At 43.2% G+C, this 23375-nt stretch overlaps 1 protein-coding gene across 2 annotated transcripts in view; it reads left to right on the top strand.

Annotated features, from left to right (window-relative positions):
• The first annotated feature begins 370 nt into the window (after positions 1-370).
• TMEM242 (transmembrane protein 242) overlaps positions 371-23375 on the top strand; it is a 40467-nt gene continuing 17462 nt past the window's right edge. Inside the window, exons 1-4 of one of the 2 annotated variants that reach the window (XR_005748737.1) lie at positions 371-537; positions 9106-9206; positions 17484-17621; positions 18975-19158. Coding sequence is in view for 1 of the 2 variants with exons in the window: in XM_040350960.1 (XP_040206894.1) it covers positions 453-537; positions 9106-9206; positions 17484-17621 (324 nt within the window). In the remaining variant the exon portion in view is untranslated. The remainder of the gene's footprint in view (positions 538-9105; positions 9207-17483; positions 17622-18974; positions 19159-23375) is intronic. The other variant, XM_040350960.1, reaches the window with a different exon arrangement.

Consider the following 23375-nt stretch of genomic DNA (forward strand, 5'->3'; position numbering starts at 1 on the left):
ACAGCGCTGAAAGCTGAAAATTGGCTTGGGCAGGAAGGTGCGTGGTATTGAAGTGGTTAACAATAGCACCGCAGTGTACCTACAAAAAACTTTTTTTTTTTTCAGTGTACTACAGGAACCTGCTGTGAGTGCGCTCCCACATCCCTAGCATTATACACCTATAATAATTACATATTATTTCTCCTTTTTTATTACACTACTTTCATTTCATTGTAAACACACTGTATAATAGGAAGACATCCACCTCTATATATTATAGTGTATTATTAGAGGGAATATAAACAAAGACATGGCAGAAATGGAGGAATTATACAGGAAATCAGTGTGTCAGGTTCTGTGCACAGATCTGTGTTAGGTGTTAGTGAACCGGAAGCAGTTTGTGGAGGAAGGGGCGGGGTCTCGGTGAGCGTGTCCCCCGTACATGCCGTGTCCTGTCACCTCTCTGGGATGTCATGGAGGATCGGGCGGCTGTACAGGACACGGATGGGGAATACGGAGCACAGGTCACCCCGAAGGACAAGCTGCTTCTCATTAAAGGTGCTGAGCTTCCTCCGTCCATATAAACTAGTCTGGTGCCAGTACCAAGTCTCCCCAGACAGCCTGTGTGCGGTTTGTAGAATAATTAAATAGTAGTCCTCGCCAGTTTTTTACATTGTCACCAAATACAAAGTGTAAAGCTCCATTTATATCTGTGCATGCAGTGAATGTAACGCATGAAAAACTGTCTTTGTAAATGGCCAATAAAATGCATGTTTTTGCATGCAACAAAACACACGTGAAGCATTTAACCCCTTCAGCCCCTGAAGGATTTACCCCCTTCCTGACCAGGCCATTTTTTGTAATACATCACTGCGTCGCTTTAACTGACAATTGCGCGGTCGTGCAACGCTGTACCCAAACATATCTGATGTCTTTTTTTCCTCCACAAATAGAGCTTTCTTTTCCTAGTATTTGATCACCGCTGCGTTTTTGTTTTTTTTGCGCTATAAACAAAAAAAAGTGAACATTAAAAAATATATATATATATTTTTACCTTTTGCTCTAATAATTACTGTACCCCCCTCCAAAAAAAAAAAAAAAAATCTTCCTCAGTTTAGGCCAATATGTATTCTACATATTTTTGGTAAAAAAAAATTCCAATTAGCGTATATTGATTGGTTTGTGCAAAAGTTATCGCGTCTACAAAATAGGGGATAGATTTATGGCATTTTTTTTTTTTAACTAGTGATGGTGGTGATCTGCAATTTTTATGGCGGACAGATCTGACACTTTTTTGGGACCAGTGACATTTATACAGGTGCCTTTAGCCTAATGGTGAGTGTGGGGTGGAGCTGGTTTAACCACTTGCCGCCCGCCAATGACATATTAACGTCGGCAAAGTGGTTGTAGAATCCTGACTGGACGTCATATGACGTCCTCAGGATTCTGAGCCGCTGGCGCGCATCGCGGCGATCGTTGTTGCAGGGTGTCAGTCTGACACCCCGCAACACCGATCAAGGTAAAGTGTCCCTCACGGAGACTCTTTACCACGTGATCAGCCGTGTCCAATCACGTCTGATCACCATGTAAACAGGAAAAGCCGGTAATCGGCTTTTCCTCACTCGCGTCTGTCAGACGCGAGTAGAAGAGAGACGATTGGCTGCTCCTGTGACAGGGGGGGTTTGTGCTGATCGATTATCAGCACAGCCCCCCGAGGATGCCCACTGGACCACCAGGGATGCCCACTAGACCACCAGGGATTAAAAAGAAAGGTATGCCACCCTAGACCACCAGGGATGAGGACACAAAAAATGGATGCCAATCAGTGCCGCAATGGATGCCAATCAGTGCCCACAATGGGCATCACTGATTGGCAGGCATTGTTTGGCACTGATTGGCATCCATTAGTACAACACATACAATAGTGCCCAGCTATGCCCATCCGTGCCACCTATCAGTGCCTATCCGTGCCGCCTATCAGTGCCCATCCGTGCCGCCTATCAGTGCCCATCCATGCCGCCTATCAGTGCCCATCCGTGCCGCCTATCCGTGCCCAGCCGTGCCGCCTATCCGTGCCCAGCCGTGCCACCTATCTGTCCCCATCTGTGCCACCCATCCGTGCCACCTATCCAAGCCCATCCATGCCGCCTATCTGTGCCGCCTATCAGTGCCCATGCGTGCCGCCCATCCGTGCCGCATATTGGTGCCCATCAATGCCACCTCATCGGTGCCCATCAGGGCCGCCTTATCAGTGCCCGTCAGTGCAGTACCATTAGTGCCCATCCGTGAAGGAGAAAACTTACTTATTTACAATGTTTTATAACAGAAACAAAAAAAACTATTTTTTTCTAAATTTTCGGTCATTTTTTTATTTTTTTTGCAGAAAATAAATATCCCAGAGGTGATCAAATACCACCAAAAGAAAGCTCTATTTGTGGGTACAAAATGATAAAAATGTAGTTTGGGTACAGTGTAGCATGACCGCGCAATTGTCATTCAAAGTGCAACAGCACTGAAAGCTGAAAATTGGTCTGGGCGGGAAGGTGTATACGTGCCCTGTATGGAAGTGGTTAAATAGCTTCATATAGCCTTTTTTTAATAGCTTTTTTTTTTTTTTTTCTTAATTGGCCCCTTTCACACAGGCTGTATGATCAGGTTCGCCTGTCAGTTTTTCAGATGGACCTGATCGAACCCTTATGCCCCTTTCACACAGTCGGAGCGTTCAGGTCCGCCTGTCAGTTTTTCCGGCGGACCTGAACCGGCGCTCAATGCTTCTCTATAGAGCGTCGGATGTCAGCGGTGACATGTGCGCTGACATCCGATCCGCTAAAATCAGACTGATGGCGACACGTCACCATCCGTCCATGGCGGATCGGATCAGGTGAGATCTGATGAAAACGGACATGCTGTCGGTTTTCGTCCGATCTCTCCATAGGAGACAGCGGTGCTGGACAAGCCCCTCCCCGCTCAGTGAGCAGAGAGGGACCTGTCATTCGCCGGCTCAGCGGAGAGATCTCCCGTTGAGCTGGCGGACCGCTGCAAGTGGATCCGTCCCGGTGTGGAAGGGGCCTAAGCAGGGATATGGCGGTCTTGTGTCCCTGCAAGGCAGGAAATAAAAACAGTGTATATTATTATTACTGATCACTGTATTAGTGTCACTTGAGATGTCAGTAGCAGTTCCGACCCAGTGTCAGATTGTATGCCACACTGTCACAGTCCCGCTCTAAGTTGCTGATCGCCACCATTACTAGTATTAAAAGATAAAATAAAGAAAACTCCAGTATATACACCATAATCAGCTTTGTCGGTCGTTAAAAAAAAAAAACTGGCTCCTAACTTTTTAAGCTGGCTCCTAGATTCCAAGCAAATATGTCAAGCCCTGAATTATGTAGTTAACCGGTTAACGACCGCCGCATGTACATATACGTCCACAGAATGGCACGTACAGGCATATGGGCGTACATGTATGTCCCCGCCTTTCCGCGGGTCAGGGGTCCGATCGGGATCCCCCCCGGTACATGCGGCGGTCGGTAACCCGCGGGGAGCGGCTATTAATTTCTAGCCGCCCCTCGCGATCGCTCCCCGGAGCTAAAGAACGGGGAGAGCCGTATGTAAACACGGCTTCCCCGTGCTTCACTGTGGCGGCTGCATCAAACTAGTGATCCCTTTTATAGGGAGACACGATCGATGACGTCAGACCTACAGCCACACCCCCCTACAGTTGTAAACACACACTAGGTGAACCCTAACTCCTACAGCACCCCCTGTGGTTAACTCCCAAACTGCAACTGTCATTTTCACAATAAACAATGCAATTTAAATGCATTTTTTGCTGTGAAAATGACAATGGTCCCAAAAATGTGTCAAAATTGTCCGAAGTGTCCGCCATAATGCCGCAGTCACGAAAAAAATCGCTGATCGCAGCCATTAGTAGTAAAAAATAAATAAATAATAAAACTATCCCCTATTTTGTAAACGCTATAAATTTTGCGCAAACCAATCGATAAACGCTTATTGCGATTTTTTTTTACCAAAAATAGGTAGAAGAATACGTATCGGCCTAAACTGAGGACATTTTTTTTTATATATATGTTTTTGGGGGATATTTATTATAGCAAAAAGTAAAAAATATTGTTTTTTTTTTTTCAAAATTGTCGCTCTATTTTTGTTTATAGCGCAAAAACGAAAAACTGCAGAGGTGATCAAATACCACCAAAAGAAAGCTCTATTTGTGGGGAAAAAAAGACGCCAATTTTGTTTGGGAGCCACGTCGCACGACCGCGCAATTGTCTGTTAAAGCGACGCAGTGCCGAATCGCAAAACATGGCCTGGGCATTTAGCTGCCTAAAGGTTCGGTGCTTAAGTGGTTAAAGACTTCTCATTAGGCCTCATGTACACTGCTGCTGTTAAACGCGCCTTCAGAGGCAGTTGGATGTTTTTTTCAACTGCTCCTGAACACATTCAATGTTATCTTATGTGACCATGTACACCGTCTCGTTTACAGTCGTTTTTAGGCAATTGCTTTGAAAGCAAAAAAATGTGTTCAGACATTTCTACATTTCAAATGCCAAACACGGCTAAACGCGGTACCGGTTTTTAGCCGCGTTTGGGTTTATAGGCGTTTTTCGTCTTTGGCCAAACGCGGCATGTAAATGCGGCAAAACGGGCATTTTAAACGTGGATTACTATCTGTCAAGTTTAATCATTTAGCAGTTGTGAAAACCTCCTGTGTACATGGAGCCTTAACTGTCAATTTCTGAGGTGTGGTTGGGAAGGCACTGTGGTCCATAGGGGGGCAGCTACAAGAGCAAGGCCCGGAGAGGTGTGCCTGTTTTTGTAAAAAAAAGTTCAAGGTACCCTATAATAGAATGTTTAAAAATAGCCCTAATTTTTAAATGGAGTAAAAGTTTGAAGTGTTTTTTTTTTTTTTTTTCATAAAAACCAAGCCTCCCTCTAAGAACCCATGGACTTCAGCATCGGCACCCAGCCGAGCTAAGCGTTACGCCACCGAGGCTACCCAAATACACCATTGGAAATGAACAGCTAAAAGATCACTTACTCTGTTAGGCTTGATTCACACCTATGCATGTTACTTTTGAGCATTTTTGCTGTGTGTGCTGCGTTTTTTGACGTGCGTTTTTACCACGATTTGCGTTATTTTTTTTTTAGCCATCAATTTTTTTTTTTACATTTCCTTTAACAACCAGCTATAAACAGGTTAAAAAAAAATCGCAAAATGCGAATCGTGGCAAAATAGCGGTACTTGCGTTTTGGATGCGGGTCCATTGAATTATATTACATGCAAAACGCTGCTTTTTGCGGGAAAAAAAACATGAAAAAAAGCTTTTGAGTGTTTTTGCAGTGCTTGCTGCGTTTTTTGACGTGCGTTTTTACCACGTTTTGCGTTTTTTTTTGCCATTAACTTTATTTTTTTTACATTTCCTTTAACAACCAGCAATTAACAGGTTGAAAAAAAAAATGTAAAAACACGGTAATTGCGTTTTGGATGCGGGTCCATTGAATTCTATTACATTCCAAACGCTGCTTTTTGCAAGAAAAAAGCTTTTGAGCGTTTTTGCAGTGCTTTTTGCGGTGCTTGCTGCGTTTTTTGACGTGCGTTTTGACCGCGATTTGCGTTTTGAGTTTTTTTTTTTTTAGTCATCAATTTTATTTTTTTTACATTTCCTTTAACAACCAGCTATAAACAGGTTAAAAAAAAACAAAATCGCGGTAAATACGCGGTACTTGCGTTTTGGATGCGGGTCCATTGAATTATATTACATGCAAAACGCTGCTTTTTGCGGGGAAAAAAACGCTTTTGAGCGTTTTTGCAGTGCTTGCTGCGTTTTTTGACGTGCGTTTTTACCGCGATTTGCGTTTTGCGTTTTTTTCCCCCTTTAACAACCAGCTATAAACAGGTTAAAAAATCGCGAATCGCGGTAAAAACGCGGTACTTGCGTTTTGGATGCGGGTCCATTGAATTCTATTACATGCAAAACGCTGCTTTTTGCGGGAAAAAAAGCTTTTGAGCGTTTTTGCGGTGCTTGCTGCGTTTTTTTGATGTGCGTTTTTACCGCTATCAATTTTTTTTTTTTTTTTTTACATTTCCTTTAACAACCAGCTATAAACAGGTTCGTGGCAAAACCAGTACTTGCGTTTTGGATGTGGGTCCATTGAATTCTATTACATGCAAAACGCTTCTTTTTGCGGGAAAATAAGTCCCGGACCCTTTCCAAAAACGCAGAGGCATAAAAAAGCATTGATGTGAACATGTTCCATAGGAACCCATGTTAAAAAATGTCCCTGCATTTCTGCAAAATGCACCAAAAAACGCATTAGTGTGAATGGAGCCTTAGATTGCTGCTAAGTGCGTGTGTATTTTTATATAGGGCTGATACCATTGACAACCCAATCAGTATAACTTTATGCTGTCAAAAGTCATATTCTTATGATGATCCATGTATAATATGTGTGTACTGTGTAATATCGATCTATTTATTTATATACTATATTTCTATATAGATTTTTTCTATATAGATTTTTTATTTATGTTGTAAAAAAAGTTGAAGGTACCCTATAGGTCAGTGGTCTCCAAACTGCGGCCCGAGGGCCGGATGCGGCCCTTTGCTTGCCTTTTTCCGGTCCTTGGGGCACAATTCCTCCCACTGACGAGACACTATTCTGCCATCTGACACCGACAATGGAGCACCATTTCTCCCACTGACACAATTAATAGAGCAATATTACTCCCTATGATACCAGCAATGGGGCACTATTCCTCCCCCTAATACCTGATGTTTACTAACAATGATGCCAGTGCACTTGAAATTGCACTAAAAGTGCACTTGGAAGTGCAGTCGCTGTAGATCCGAGGGGGACATGGAAAATAAAAAACAGCATTTTAGCTTGCACATGATGGGATGATAAAATCAGCAGAGCTTCCCCTCCTTTCCGATCTACCCCACAGGTTTACAGCGACTGCATTTCCAAGTGCATTTCCAAGTGCATTTCCAAGTGCATTTGCAGTGCACTTGTAGTGCAAAGTGGATTTGCCTTTGGTAACTAACCCCCTGTATGTCTGTACATTTTACATAGGGCACACTTATTGACCCTTATGGGTAATATTCCAGATATTTGGGCATAGCTCCCAAGTGTGTCCTGATGTGCATACTTGTTCCAAGGAATTAGAAAGTATTAAAGCCTTTGGGCCAACAGGCAGCTAGCATTTTAAAGGGAGAAATCAGCCATGACAGCTCCAAGTATTTCAGTGTTACATTTTATTTCCCTGGCTTATGTATTCTGCATTTACATGTACATTTTCAATGTAGTTTTCACCAAAATTTTACCAAACCAGTTAAAACCTTATTCACGTGGGCTCTGTGGCCATACTGTGTGAATGGGCCGTTTGTTTATGTGGTTGTAGCTGCGTGCAGGCAGTCTGTGGCCCGAATGCTCTATCTATCTGCGGGCGTAACGTATCTTAGATACGTTACGCCACTGTAACTTTGGGCGCAAGTTCCGTATGCAGAAAGAACTTGCGCCCTTAGTTATGGCGGCGTAACGTATGTGTGGCGGCGTAAGCCCGCCTAATTCAAATGGGGATGTTGTGGGCGTGTTTTATTTAAATTTTAGATGACCCCGCGTTTTTGAAGTTTTTTCTGAACGGCGCATGCGCCGTCCGTGAAATATCCCAGTGTGCATTGCTCCAAAATACGCCGCAAGGACGTATTGGATTCGACGTGAACGACGTCCAGCCCTATTCGCGAACGACTTACGCAAACGACGTAAAATTTTCAAAAATCCATGCGGGAACGATGGCCATACTTAACATAGGATATGCCGCATATACCCCTCATATAGCAGGGGTAACTTTACGCCGGAAAAAGCCTAACGCAAACAACGTAAAAAAAAAAAATCCCGGGCGGACGTTGGTTTCTGAATCGGCGTATCTACCTAATTAGCATATTCATCACGTAACTGTACGGAAGCGCCACCTAGCGGCCAGCGTAAATATGCAGCCTAAGATACGACGGTGTAAGACACTTACACCAGTCGGATCTTAGGGAAATCTATGCGTAACTGATTCTCTGAATCAGGCGCATAGATACGACGGCCCGCACTCAGAGATACAACGTATCTCCTATCTGAATCCGGGCCTGTGTTACTCTATGGCAGAGATATGCAATTAGCGGACCTCCAGCTGTTGCCAAACTACAAGTTCCATGAGGCATAGCGAGACTGACAGCATCAAGCATGACACCCAGAGGCAGAGGCATGATGGGACTTGTAGTTTGGCAACAGCTGGAGGTCCGCTGATTGCTTATCCCTGCTCTATGGGAATGCAGCAGCTGTATGGACACAACGGCTCGATTGACAGGTGTGAAGGGATGGGGGAATAGTTCTTAAATTGGACCAGGGGTCGGGAACCTATGGCTCGCGAGCCAGATGTGGCTCTTTTGATGGCTGCATCTGGCTCTCGCCTCTCAATCCGCAGATCGCGTGGTTTGCCGATCCGCTGATTGAGCCCAAAGGAAAGGCCGCGGCTTCAGCCTAGCTCCGGATCGTGGCCATCTTGGTACACCCGGCAGCGGCCTAGGTGAGCGGCACGCTGACGTCATCATCACCCGCCTCAACTGCTCGTGAATCTGCCTGCTTGTGTAGTGGTAAGCAAGCAGACAATCGTATACAGTGGGGGAGATGTGGATATTACGGTGGGGGGGAGATGTGGATATTAGAGTGGGGGGAGATGTGGATATTATAGTTTTAAACATATTGTATGGCTCTCACGGAATTACATTTAAATATTTGGCGTTTATGGCTCTCTCAGCTGTGCATGGTAGCCAATCGGCTTCTAATTTAAGCTAAGCTTTGGCAATAAAAACTGGAAGCTGATTGGTTTCTATGTAGAGCTGCACCTGATTTTTCCTTCTCCAGTTTTTGCAAATAACCCCTATAGTCTATCTGTATGCCACTTTAATGGGAAAAACAAATGGCCCATTCACGCTGTACAGGCCACGGCGCCTGTGTACATGAGCCCTAAATATAGTCTAATCTGTAATTTGCCAGTGATGTTGTTGCTATATATTTCATATAGCATATTAAATCCAGTTTTTATTTTTATAACAGGAGGAATTTTTCTTGGCACTGTTGCAACAGCAGGAATGCTCGCAGGTTTTGGTACAACACTGTCTCTTGCAAAGAAGAAAAGCCCTCACTGGTTCAGTAAGGTATGTGTTGGTGCATGCATGCAGGAAAGCCTGTAACACTGAAACTTGATATAAGATGACCACTTGAGGACAAGCATATTACACCCTCTTCCTTCCCAGGCCATTTTCCAGTTTCCAGCACTGTAATATTGTGCTTGACAAATACTCGCTCATGCAACATTGTTTACAAATTAATTTTATATAATATTTTTTTTTAAATACTTTTTTGGTGATTTTTTTTTACTATAAAAAGGAAAAAAGACCCCAAAAAATTGCAAAAAATCAGTTTCCCGTACTTTCTGGTTTGAAACTACAAATAAAAATGCCAGGAAATTAAACCTTTTTTTGGAAAGTGGACTTCTCAAGGTGACCTGATTTTTTTTTTTTTATTATTATTTTTTTTTGCCACAATTATTTGGAAATGAAAAAAACATGCTGGTACAGGTTACAGTAGTAATATAAGGGTCAAATGGAGGAACAACTGACTGCAGCAAATAATCAGACGGTGTAAAATTTTGTAACGTTTGAGATTTCTATTGATTACATCTGTGTTCAGTGGCTTGGGCAGCAGAAGACAATATAAGCAATTTCATTTTAGGGACAGATTTATTTTAAAGCACAGCTAGCAATTTTAAAACACAGCAAAAAATATTCAGGATTGAGGTTTATATCCATAATGATAGCATTCAGTTTATGAGTTACCGTATTTATCGGCGTATAACACGCGCCGGCATATAACACGCACCCCAATTTTAATAGGGAAGTTTCAGGAAAAAAATATATTTTTTAAATAAATAACTTTGAAGCAAATTAGGGGTCAGTGACCATCAATGTCCATCTGCAGCCCAAATAAAGTCCTCAATGCAGCCTGATCAATGCAGCACAAATAAAGTCCTCAATGCAGCCTGATCAATGCAGCACAAATAAAGTCCTCAATCCAGCACAAATAAAGTCCTCATTGCAGCCTGATTATTGTCATTAATGCCTTTTTAAACTAATATCATTTGCAGTCTCACCATCTCCCACGCCAGCAGCCTGAATCAGGAAATCACTGAGCCGTCATCTCCTCTGCACTCGGCTCTCACGTTACACACACAGTCCCGCCATCGCCATTGGACCAGCTACTGTGATAGGCAGAACACTGGTCCAATGGCGGTGGCGGAGGCGAGACTGTGTGTGTGTGTAAAGTGAAAGCAGAGGAGCCGAACGGAGAGGAGATGACAGATCTGAGGTACGCTATCGGCGTATAACACGCACCCCTGCTTTGTCCCCGATTTTCAGGGGAAAAAAGTTTGTGTTATACGCCGATAAATACGGTATATTTTTATCTTGCGTTTTTTATTTATATTATTCTTACATTTACATGGAGACCAAGCTGTCTTGAAAAACAGTTACAGGGGTGGGGAGAAGCTATACCAGTCTCAGAAGTGCTTACAATTGTCAACTTTAATTATTATGGTTTAATTCACTCTCCCCAACACACCCAAACAAATATTAATAATCTGTTGCTGTGTAACTACTATGTTCGGATTAGATGTTAAAGAAGAACTATAGACAATTTTTTGTTTTCCATAAAGAAATGGAGGTTTATAACCCCTGTCAATTTTCTTTTTGCCACCTGTGTCTCATTGGGGAGATTTTCCTTCTTATCCTATCTCATAGCCCAGTGGTCATCATCCCTGTCCTCAGGGCCCACTAACAGGCCAGATTTTATGTATTACCTTGGGGAGATGCAGACTAGAATACTGCAATCACTGAGAAGCAAATTATATCAACTGTGATGTATTTCAGTTATCTTGCAAACCTGGCCTGTCGGTGAGCCCTGAGGACAGAGTTGATGACTGTGACATAGCCAAAACAGGGTTATCAGAACTAGTGTCCCCATTGGAAGATTTCCCCTCTTCTCCTGTTCTGGCGACCACTCAAAATGTGTGATTTTCTTTATCACTTAGTGATATCAGTCACCAGGAAAACTAGATAAGCGGAATGTCCCTCTCCATTGTATCTACAAATTATTCATTACATTTTCCTTAGAAGCAATTGAGGAGCTTTAAAATAAGTTACCTCTCTAGCTGATTGTACTGCGAAGTAATTCATTTGTGGAAAATACAATAAAGGTTCTAAAGTCAGTTTAATTTGGTTTCCAACTAGGGATCGACCATTATCGTTTTTTCCGGTGCCGAAAAAAAAAATCACTTCCAGGTTACTAGATCCGAGACCCGAACGAAGCATCGGCTTTGTTCGGGCATTCGACCAGCCGGCGGACGTGCTGGCTCATTGCTCGGGCCTCTTGGTGGGATGGGAGAGCCCGGGCAAGCGGTGGAGGGGGATGTCCCCTCTCACTGTATGTAAAAACAGCCAAGTGGCTGTTGAGCCGCATTGTTTGTTGTTACAATAAAGCTGACTGTTAGCTCTAAAGAACGGTACCAGGGTGATGCCTGCAGCTGGATGCATCACCCCGGTAAAACCCCTTGTAGCAACATCGGTAACATCGGTCTAGTTTGCTACCGATACTGATTTTTCAGAAAATACTTATATAAAAGCTATACCAATAATCGGCCTTACCGATAATAGGCCGATGGCCTATATATGATGCCGATTTTTGTGGCCGATTTTTGGATTGGGATGCATTGTGGAGGGGGATAGATGGATGGTGCTGGCCGTGGGTGGGGGATGCGTTGTGGAGGGGGATGGATAGATGGTGCTGGCCGTGGGTGGGGTATGCGTTGTGGAGGGGGATGGATGGATGGATGGTGCTGGCCATGGGTGGGGGATGCGTTGTGGAGGGGGATGGATGGATGGGGCTGGCCGTGGGTGAGGGATGTGTTGTGGAGGGGGATGGATGGATGGTGCTGGCCATGGGTGGGGGATGCGTTGTGAAGGGGGATGGATCACATTTTCACAATGCAACTCAATGCCAGCTTGTCAGTCTGAGCAAGGTGTCCCACCAAAAGAGCCCACCGAGGTAGGGGGGCAGGGCTGGGCGGTGCTAGTGAAACTTTTTTCTCTTCTCCTCTATAGGGGCCGGCGCTCAGACTATCGGCAGTGTGGGTGAATGATTCATTTCACGTGCTGCTGTAGGTGGAGCGGGGCACTGGTCAGCAGGGTTTAGTGTGGCAGCTGAAAATCGGCCTAATTTTCACAATAATCGTCCGATTTCTTAAAAACGACCAAATATCGGCAGATATATCGGTCGACCTCTAGAAATAAGTCCAACGGAAACTGGGGAGGGGGTACAGTGTAAGTTTATTTTTTCATTTTATTTGTAAAGGTTAAATAACCCTTTAGAGCAGTGGTTCTCAACCTGGGGGTCGGGACCCCCTCAGGGGTCAAATGATGATTTGCCAGGGGTCACCATATCCTGGGCTGTTCCTGAAGCCCACACTGCTCTGCCAGCCTCTTTGTGGCCACCCAGCTGGGCTGTTCCTGGAGCCTACAGCCACCCACTCAGCCTCTTCGCAGCCGCCCATTGAGTTCACGGCTGACTGGTGAGGAATGTGAAGTGGGAGGGGCTTGAGGGGGACCCTATCTCCTGATTTCAGCATAGGTGTCACTGCTATGAGACACCACAAAGTTGGAGACACAGTGAGTAACACTACCTGTGATTATAGTTGCCATTAAAAGTCCCCACTACAGTTCTCAGATCAGCAGATGACCTTGATCAAAAGCATCCAAGTTGGCCGATCAGAACTTCCCACCAGCACTGCCACTCATCCCAACTCCCCACCACCAAGGAGTATGAGAAGGAATAAATATAGAGAATCAATGGAAGGGAAAGGAAGAGCATTAGAGGAACAAAGAATAAGGGAGAGAAAGAATAAGAGAGAGAACCAGAAAGATGGCTAGAGAGAGGGATGGGTGAAAACAAGAAATTAGGATAGAGAGATAAAAGGGAAGGAAAGGAGAACAAATAGAGTGGTAAAACCTAAAATGTACCAGAAGGGGTTTTAATACTGTAGGAGTGGAAGGGACTCAGGGAGCTCTAAATGCGCAAATAGCTTGTTCTGCTTTGGTGCGGACAACCAACGCTACAAAAATAATTTTACTGTTAGGGGTCCCCACAACTTGGGACATTTTATCAAGGGGTCACAGCACTAGAAAGGTTGAGAACCACTGCTTTAGAGGCATAGATTTGAGAATGTGAGAGAGAAACATAATTTTCCATTTTTGACTCATGGCCAAATGCAGATTAATGCACAACAAATTTGAGCATGCATAGACTGAACCTTCTAAAAACAATAGATTTTCTACTGTTCGTGTATTTTGCCTCCACCAAAAAAAATACAGCACAATGTGTCACAAACCTCTTACGTGAATAAACCCCAAAGCTACAAAAGATACAATGGCACCCTTGCTGTTGGGAAAAAATAGGATTTGATCTTCAAACTGCGAGCTTTTTTTAAGGTAACAGTTGTGAAAATGGGTCGCAGCCAGGAACTGATTGTAGTTGATACGGTAGATTCTTACACAAATGGTTGGATGATCTCTGCAAAGAACAGCATGTAAAGGAATGCATTCAGTTCTAGAAATCCAGTACACAGTACAATGTTTGTGGCAGTAATTTGCCTCTAGGGTCCAGACAGGAATTTTCTTCCTCTAAGTAATTTTTTTTTTTTTTGTATGTATCTCTGGATGAACTATGGTTTCTTGGGATGCAGTGATTTTCTTTTTCTGAGAATTATTTTGAAGGATAGCTCTTTCAAAAAAAGAAACTCACAATGCAATGCTGTAAAAAGCTGACTGATTTGCTTATAGGTAACTGAACATTAAAGCGGTGGTTCCCCCTTAAAAACAACTTTTTTTTATTCCACTGCCCCCCCACATTCCATCACGATTAAGGCACATATTTTTTTTTCCTGCTGTACATACCTTACTACAGCATATTCACCCGTGCATCCGGGTTGCGAGTCCCGCGGGAGTGGGCGTTCCTCACATGCTGTTGATTGACGTTTTGCCCAAAAACGAGCTCTCCCCCCGTCGCGTAAGCCGCGTCACGATTGGCGAAAGGAGCCGAACGGCGATGCGCATGCGCAGTATAGCGCCGACTCGCCGTTCGGCTCCTTTCGCCAACCGTGACGCGGCTTACGCGACGGGGGGAGAGCTCGTTTTTGAGCAAAACGTCAATCAACAGCATGTGAGGAACGCCCACTCCCGCGGGACTCGCAACCCGGATGCACGGGTGAATATGCTGTAGTAAGGTATGTACAGCAGGAAAAAAAAAATATGTGCCTTCATCGTGATGGAATGTGGGGGGGCAGTGGAATAAAAAAAAGTTGTTTTTAAGGGGGAACCACCGCTTTAAAGTGATTGTAAAGTATCGTTTTTTCAAACATGTTATAATTACCTGCTCTGTTGCAGTGGATTTGCACAGAGCAGCCCAGATCCTCCTCTTTTTGGGTTTCTCTTCTGTGATCCTGGCCTCTCCCTCCTGCTTGCTATGGGGGCACCTGAGCAGAGTCACAGCTCCCTGTGTCCATTTGACAAGGAGCCCCGTCCCCGCCCCCTCTCTCCCCTGATTGGCTTATTGCCATTGATTGACAGCAGCAGGAGCCAATGGCGCCGCTGCTGTGTCTCAGCCAATCGGGTAAGAAATTCTAGGATGGCTGAGACACTTGTGGACATCGCTGGACAGAGAGGTACGTTTTAGGAGCGCTGAGGAGGGGGTGAAGCTGCTGCACACAGAAGGCTTTTTATCTTCATGCATTAAGATAAGAAACCTTTTGCCTTTACAACCCCTTTAATGCTGACCATACACTAGTAGAATTTCCCGCGAACATATGAAAATCCTTATCAAAACATTCATTCTTAGAACAATCTCTCTTGACATCGTTTGTCAACTAATTTTGTTCGAAAGCCCTTTAAAATGTCATCCATATCTGCTCTTTAGATGTAATCCCTGATGTATTGAACAGATTTCATTACAATATGTGTGATTTTTTCCCTAAAGAAAACCACATTCCAAGTTTTGTTCTGTTGAGAAAATGTTTTCATTCTTGCTCCTGTTTTTTGGAACTACAGTCGAAAACGAACATCAAATGTTCTGAAAAGTATTGAGCACAGGCTGATTGGACATATTCAAATATAATGATAATGAATGCAACTTATTGTGACATATGAACAAAAAAAGCTTCGACAAATACAGGGGGTCCCCTACTTACGAACGCACGAGTTACGAACTTCTCCTACTTACGAACTGGGCGCTGCGGGGACCTTCTGCCATTTTCCACGGACCGTCTGCTGTTCTGCACATACGCGGCCAGACGGAGCGTCGGGAAAAAGGCCGTAATTGGCCGCGCATGCGCAGAACGGCATTCGACAAAACACCGGAAATGTCCGTAATTGCCGGTCTGCAAATGCGCGGCCGACTTGCGAACATTTCCGATCTACAAACAGGAGGAAAGTCCCTAACGGGTTCGTAACCCAGGGGCCCTCTGTACTGTGACAAATAAATTTACAAAGACATAAACAAATACACAATGGCAATATCATGCAAAAACTAAAACTTTATAAGAGATGTAGGGCCGAAACAACGAATCGATTAAGAAATTAATCGATTACCAGTAACATAATGGGGTTAAAAAAATAAAACAATTAGCCCTTTATAGTACAAAAAAGCACATCTCTACTGTAAATATTACTTTCACTGTCCCACAGTAAAGAATTAACCCCTTACAAAAGCGATTATTTGCTCTTTTTGTACTAATTTTAGTTTTTTAACCCCAATTATGTTACTAAACATCTCAGGCCTGGGTCACACCTCTGTGCTTTTTGCAGAAACACACTACAGTTTATTTACATGGTTTCACATCCATGATTTTTTCAGCTGCTGTGTATTTGGAAAGGGCAAGGACTTTTTTTTTTTTAACGCAAAACTGTGCTATTTTGTTTATTTTGGTTCAATATACTTCAATGGAGAAGCTGCATAAAAAATGTTTTGTGGCAATTTGTGTTTTCTAATCTGCCCAACAACTAATTGGCCAAACAAAAAAAATGCAAATCGCAGCAAAATGATTACATTTTTTTAACATAGATTCAGGCGAGTTGTTAGAAGCACAATCGGTGTTTTTTTTTTAAATCATTGCCGTACATACCGTTTTAGAGATAGATGTTCTCCGCGGCTTCCGGGTATAATCTGTGGGACTGGGTGTTCCTAATTGATTGACAGGCTTCCGACCGTCGCATAAAGCGCGTCACGAGTTGCCGAAAGAAGCCGGACTGCGAGTCGGCTCTATAAGGCGCCTGCGCACCGACGTTCGGCTTCTTTCGGCAACTCGTGACGCGCTGTATGCGACGGTCGGAAGCCTGTCAATCAATTAGGAACGCCCAGTCCCGCAGATTCTTTCTCCGGGCCCCCGATGGCACGGGAGAGCCCGGAGAAGCACTGGATGGTGACGGGAGGGGGGATGTCCCCTCCCGCCGCCTGTAAGAACGATCAAGCGTCGGAACCGTCGCTATGATCGTTCTTATGGTGCACAGAATCGCCGGCACTAAAGAATGATATCTGAATGATGCCTCTAGCTGCCCTCATCATTCAGATTTCACCACACAAAGCCCAGGACGTCATATGACTATGGCTGGGTATTGAAGTGGTTAACGACGTTAAAAACCCATGCATGCTCAGAAGCAAGTTATAAGACGGGAGAGCTTGTTCTGGTAAAACTACCGTTCGTAATGGAGATGGCACATTCATCACGCTGTAACAGACAGAAAATCGCGAATCGTCTTTTACAAACACAAAATCAGCAAAAGCAGCCCCAAGGGTGGCGCCATCAGCATGGAACTTCCCCTTTATAGTGCCGTCGTACGTGTTGTACGTCACCGCGCTTTGCTAGAGCATTTTTTTTCACTATCATGTGTAGGCAACATCGTTTTAATGATGAAGTTGAAAAAAGCTTTTTTTCTAGAGGCTGAAAAACTTTGTTTTTTTACAAGCTGAAAAATGATCGTGTGTACGCGTCATGAGGCTTTCACATGTACTTATCCTTACTAGGATTGGCTCAGGTGTGCCTTGGTTTCTTGCTTTAATGTTCACCATTCACTGGATGAGTTATTTTTCACCCCGGCATCCCTGTAATCCTGAGCACCAGCAGGGCTTCACATCTCAGCTCTGATCAGCACCAATAAGCATACATGGACTTATAATGCATTAATACGGTGACATATATTGATGACTACAAGGGTAGAGGAACAGGATTTATTTAAATGTCCGACCTAACTCAAATGTTTGCATGGGGTCAAGTAAATTATATTTATATGTGGACGGAAGTTCAATATTAATGTTTTTTGTTTCTTTTTTAGGGTGCTACTGCCACAGCTTCCTTGCCAGAAAGTGGTGCATCCTTTGCCTTGAGAGCTTTAGGTTGGGGATCGCTGTATGCCTGGTGTGGAGTGGGACTTATCAGTTTGACTGTATGGAAAGTACTTGGAGTACACAGTGTGAGTATTTAACACAGGTTAACTATGGTATCCTTCAATATTTATTGAACATTCAGAGGTGGCTTTCTTTTCTTGTTAATGCTTTAAAATATTTACATTTTTATCTAAACCTAGAACAAAAGTGAAATATTTGAAGCTTGACTATGCTCTGATGTGGTGGCTGCATTAGTTTTCTTTCTTTATGTGATTTTTTTTAACGTTTATTTTTACCTTGTGTTTCTGCCATTAACACCTTTCCTGTCCTGGGGTGACAATACTAATTTATTAGGACAATTCAAGCTTGAATTGGAAAAAAGACTCAGCTGTGTCATCAATTATCAGGCAGGCCCCAAAAGCTGGGCAGCCCAAAAACAGTGGACGTCATTCTGTCTTGGGTGAAGATCTATGTCTCCTGTACATGTTCCAGGGTTAGGGTTGGCTTAGCTGTCCGTCAGAGGCTTTAGAACAGGGGTCTCAAACTGGCGGCCCTCCATCTGTTGCGAAACTACAAGCAATAGCAAGATTGACAGTTACAAGCATGACTCCCACAGGCAGATGCATTTTATTTTTTGGCCTGTTGGAGGTGCCTGTATCTCCCTCCCCTCATGACCATTGTTTCGGGACATCCTCATGAGTAACGGATAATATTGTTGTGGCTCTATGTCCTGTGATGTACGATAAAGAAAACTGGATTTTTGGACTTGCCTGTAAAATCTATTTCTTGGAGTACATCCCCATACACAGGGGTATTAGGATATATTTTTTTTTTTACCGGAGATGTAGGAGAATACATTTTGGCTTAAATTTAAGAAGAAATTAGATTTTTTTAATTTATATATATATATATATATATATATATATATAAAATATTTTATTGGATGTTTTATAGCAGAAATTAATTCCCCCCCCCCCTCCAAATTTTCGGTTGTTTTCGTTTATATAATAAAACCCAAACCCAGTGGTGATCAAATACCACTAAAAGCAAGTTCTATTTGTGTGAAAAAAATTCTAAAAAAAAAAATTCTATAAATTTCGTTTTGATACAGTGTTTCATGACCACACAATTACCAGTTAAAGTAGTGCAGTGCCAATTAGCAAAAAAACGGCCTGGTCATGAAGGGGGTAAGTTCCTTTGTTGAATTCCCCTGAATGTGTTTCCTGAGTATGTCTTTTTAGAAGGTTGTCCCTCTCTTGCTGTAGTGTTTATTTATTTTTGAGTTACCGTCCCGTGAATTATTTCTGTCTGATATTACTTTATCACTACCAAGTACTACTTTCTGTTATGTGATGCAGTTTGTGATACTTGCCAAAACCTCTAAGTGAACCTTGGAACAAAAACGAATATAGAGAGGGTGTGTTTTCCTTTTTATTCAGGAACTTGTACATGCTGGGAGATTTTCCAGCCCCAGATTCCTAGCAGCAGAGTTAACATACTTTGCTAAGAAATGTATTGTTCACACTGCCAATGATGCCTAGTTGATGTCAACATCATACAAACATCTTGAAAGTTTCTACTGGGTATTCTCTAAAGAACTAAGCAGGTGTAAATCGTGATTAGGTATGTGTCCTCTGTGTTAATTTAGAAGTTAAATGTTTTTATGTGTAGGTGATTGGTTCTCAAACCCAGAGCCAGTCAACTCTCTGAACAGTTTGTGCCCCAAAACTCCAGTCTGGTACCTGCAGATCCTCACTGGTCAGTCTCTTCATGTGGTCGGCCAATAGCTGTGCCAGGATACACAAGTCTGAGATGATATGTTTGTCTGGCTGTGTCAAAAGCAACCAGGTAGAGCAGACCTGCTCCCCCACATCACTGTACATACTGCCTGCCGTCATACCTACTGCACTACTCTCCTGTACATACTGCCTGCCGTCATACCTTCTGCACTACTCTCCTGTATATACTGCCTGCCGTCATACCTTCTGCACTACTCTCCTGTACATACTGCCTGCCGTCATACCTTCTGCACTACTCTCCTGTACATACTGCCTGCCGTCATACCTTCTGCACTACTCTCCTGTACACACTGCCTGCCGTCATACCTTCTGCACTACTCTCCTGTACATACTGCCTGCTGTCATACCTTCTGCACTACTCTCCTGTACATACTGCCTGCCGTCATACCTTCTGCACTACTCTCCTGTATATACTGCCTGCCGTCATACTTTCTGCACTACTCTCCTGTACATACTGCCTGCTGTCATACCTTCTGCACTACTCTCCTGTACATACTGCCTGCCGTCATACCTTCTGCACTCCTCTCCTGTACTGCCTGCTGTCATACCTTCCTCCTGCCTGCTGTCATACCTTTCACGCTCCCCTTCTGGTCATACTGCTTGCTGTTATACCTTCCGCACTCCTCTGCTGTACATTCTGCCTGCTGTTGTGTGCTCTGGTCTCCTCTCCTCTCCTTTACATATTGCCCACTGTCCTCAGCATTCATATTCTTTACATACTGCCTGCTGTCATGCTCTTCTGCACAGATTGCCTGCTGTCGTGCCCTTTTCACTCCTCATGCATATACAGCTTGCTGTCATATCATTTGCACTGTTCTGCACATAATGCCTGCTGTCATACCCCCAACATTCCTTTCCTGTACATACTACCAGCTTGCATACTTTTCACACTCCTCGCTTCCACATACTGAAAGCTAAATTATTACTATTTTTTTTTTTTTTTGCATTGTTTGCAATATTCCTAACCTCGCCCATCGTGGAATAGGCTCACTTTTGCTAGTTACTATAAAATGAAAATCTAGCTGAACTGTTTTCTAAGATTAGGATAAAGTGAAAAGATGTTGGAACCTCTGTTAGCTATTATTGTTTTCTGTGTACATGTTGGGATTTTATATAGAAATAATGCTCGGGCCCTATCCATATTAAAAATGTTTTGCCTGGTATTTGGCTTTAAGTTAAATGGACAGATCAAGAGATCTTGATTTCTGTATAGACAGAATGGAAAGCACTGGCCTAACAGTCGTCTTTATTTGTTCCACTCCTCAGGAGCATCAGAATCTCTTAATATACTTGTATATTATATTGCTAAAATGGACCACACATGTTTTCCTCAGTGGTAAAATAAAGCTTTCAGTCTAAAGAGTTGTGTTTAGAATGTCATAAGGTGAGTCATCTAGCCTTCACGGACATAAATTACCTAGAAATACTTTGAAAAGCCTGGAAGATATATTTTCATACTGGCTACATCTGGAGGCCAGGAAACATTTTTATTATGCTGCAGCGGAGAGCTTTCTCCAGGACTAACATTAAGGCCGTCTCCTCCCTTTGTCCTATTTAGCCTGGGTGTATGATATTGCAGCTGAAAATATCTCATTACAGAGTACTTGAGGCATGAAAACAAATGTCCCGAGAGAACCGCGTATATGAAAGGTTCCAGGCAGAAGTGTTTATCTTGATGTCATGGTTACTTCTAGGAATAAATAACATTGTATTTGTAAAGCTATTTACCCAGCGTATATACGAAAAAGGGGGAATTGGTTTATAAACAGTATATACAGTAAAACCTTGGTTTGAGAGTAACTTGGTTTGAGAGCGTTTTGCAAGATGAGCAAAATGTTTTAATAAATTTTGCCTTGATATACAAGCGATGTCTTGATATAAGAGTAGCGTCATGTCACAACTGAGTATAAAAGAGAAGAGAGGAGCCTCCAAGTGTAGCAATATGGTTACATTTAACCACTTAAGACCCGGACCAATATGCAGGTTAAGGACCTTGCCCCTTTTTGTGATTCGGCACTGCGTCGCTTTAACTGACAATTGCGCGATCGTGCGACGTGGCTCCCAAACAAAATTGGCGTCCTTTTTTTCCCACAAATAGAGCTTTCTTTTGGTGGTATTTGATCACCTCTGCGTTTTTTATTTTCTGCGCTATAAACAAAAATAGAGCAACAATTTTGAAAAAAAATGCAATATTTTTTACTTTTTGCAATAATAAATATCCCCAAAAAAGATATAAAAAAACATTTTTATCCTCAGTTTAGGCCGATACGTATTCTTCTACCTATTTTTAGTAAACAAATGGCAATAAGCGTTTAGCGATTGGTTTGCGCAAAATGTATAGCGTTTATAAAATAGGGGATAGTTTTATGGCATTTTTATTAATATTTTTTTTTTACTACTAATGGCGGCGATCAGCGATTTTTTTTTTTTGTGTGACTGCGACATTATGGCGGATACATCGGACAATTTTGACACATTTTTGGAACCATTGTCATTTTCACAGCAAAAAGTGCTATCAAAATGCATTGTTTACTGTGAAAATGACAATTGCAGTTTAGGAGTTAACCACTAGGGGGCGCTGTAGGGGTTAAGTGTGACCTCGTGTGTTTTTAACTGTAGGGGGGCGGGGCTGGACATGTGACGTCATTGATCGTCTTTCCCTATATCAGGGAACAGACGATCAATGACAGTGCCACTATGAAGAACGAGGAAGGTGTGTTTTACACTGTGTTTTAACCTCTCCCCGTTCTTCAGCTTCTGTGACCGATCGCTGGACACGGAGCTTCGAACCGCGGGCGCGCGCCACCCACGGGTGGGCTCTTAAAGGCGACGTACCTGTACGTGCCTGTGCCCAGCTGTGCCAACGTATATGTGCAGGAGGCGGTCCTTAAGTGTTAATAAAGGTACAACATTTAGAAACTTATTGCTACACTTAGAGGTGCCTCTCTTCTCTTTTATACCCTGTAAAAAAAATGCTTTGATATACAAGTGCTTTGGATTACAAGCATGTTTCTGGAACGAATTATGCTCGCAAACCAAGGTTTTACTGTATATGTTAAGTTCAGGGCAAAACATTTAGAAAAAAGTTTGAAAAAAATAGCTTATGAATATATTGTATTCTCAAAATAGCCAATACAGCCATCAGATGACGCTTTAGATTTTGTTTATATGTTTACCTGTCTAACCTTACCTGCTTTGTTAAAGCGGAGCTCCAGTCGTTTTTTGGTTTATTAAAAGTCAACAGCTACAAAAACTGTAGCTGCTGACTTTTAATAAACACCCATGATCCAGCGATGTGATCCCCCCAGCCACGGGCTTCTCTCCCCGGTGTCAGCATTTCAACTGTGAGTATCCGGCTGTGACAGCATTGCAGCTTCAAAGCCACGTGCATCCGCGAGTCGGGCTGCGCAATGTGAATGGTCCTGCATTCTTCTGGGACCTGTGATGGATTGCCTAGGTGATCTGAGCAGAAGTGGGAGCAGGTACCTCTCAGAACAAAGTGCTATTTGTAGAGGAGTAGGGGGGATGGAGGCCTTAAAGTGGTACTTCCCCTTTTGGGTGGAGCCCCACTATAACCACTTGCCAAACCGCTCACAGGAGATATACTACAAGTGGGTGGGACAGCCAGGCTCCGCGGCATACTCCTGGTTTATAACCTGTAATGTGATTGGACACAGCATGAGTTTTTCAGCAGATTTCAGCCAATGATTTAGGTTGAAACCTGTTGATTGGCTGTGCCAACCACAGCACAGAGTTCTGTGTTCTCCCTGAAATCTGCTCTGATTTTAGGGAGAAAAAGTAGACAGATCTGTTAGTAAAAGCAGCACACAATACACTTGTTAGGCACACAGATAACCTCTTGATTTCCTTAAGTTAACCCCTTTCCAGTAAGTGCCATAAGTACAGTATTAGTGCAGTATTATCACTGTATTAGCATCCCCCCCTAACCAGTGTCACTATCACAGTCACACTATAAGTCACTGATCACCATCATTATTAGTATAATGCCTGTATGGATCAGGATCAGGAAGCGCATTTTTT

The sequence above is a fragment of the Rana temporaria genome, chromosome 4 (genome assembly GCF_905171775.1).
Source record: "Rana temporaria chromosome 4, aRanTem1.1, whole genome shotgun sequence".
Taxonomy (NCBI): Eukaryota; Metazoa; Chordata; class Amphibia; order Anura; family Ranidae; genus Rana; species Rana temporaria.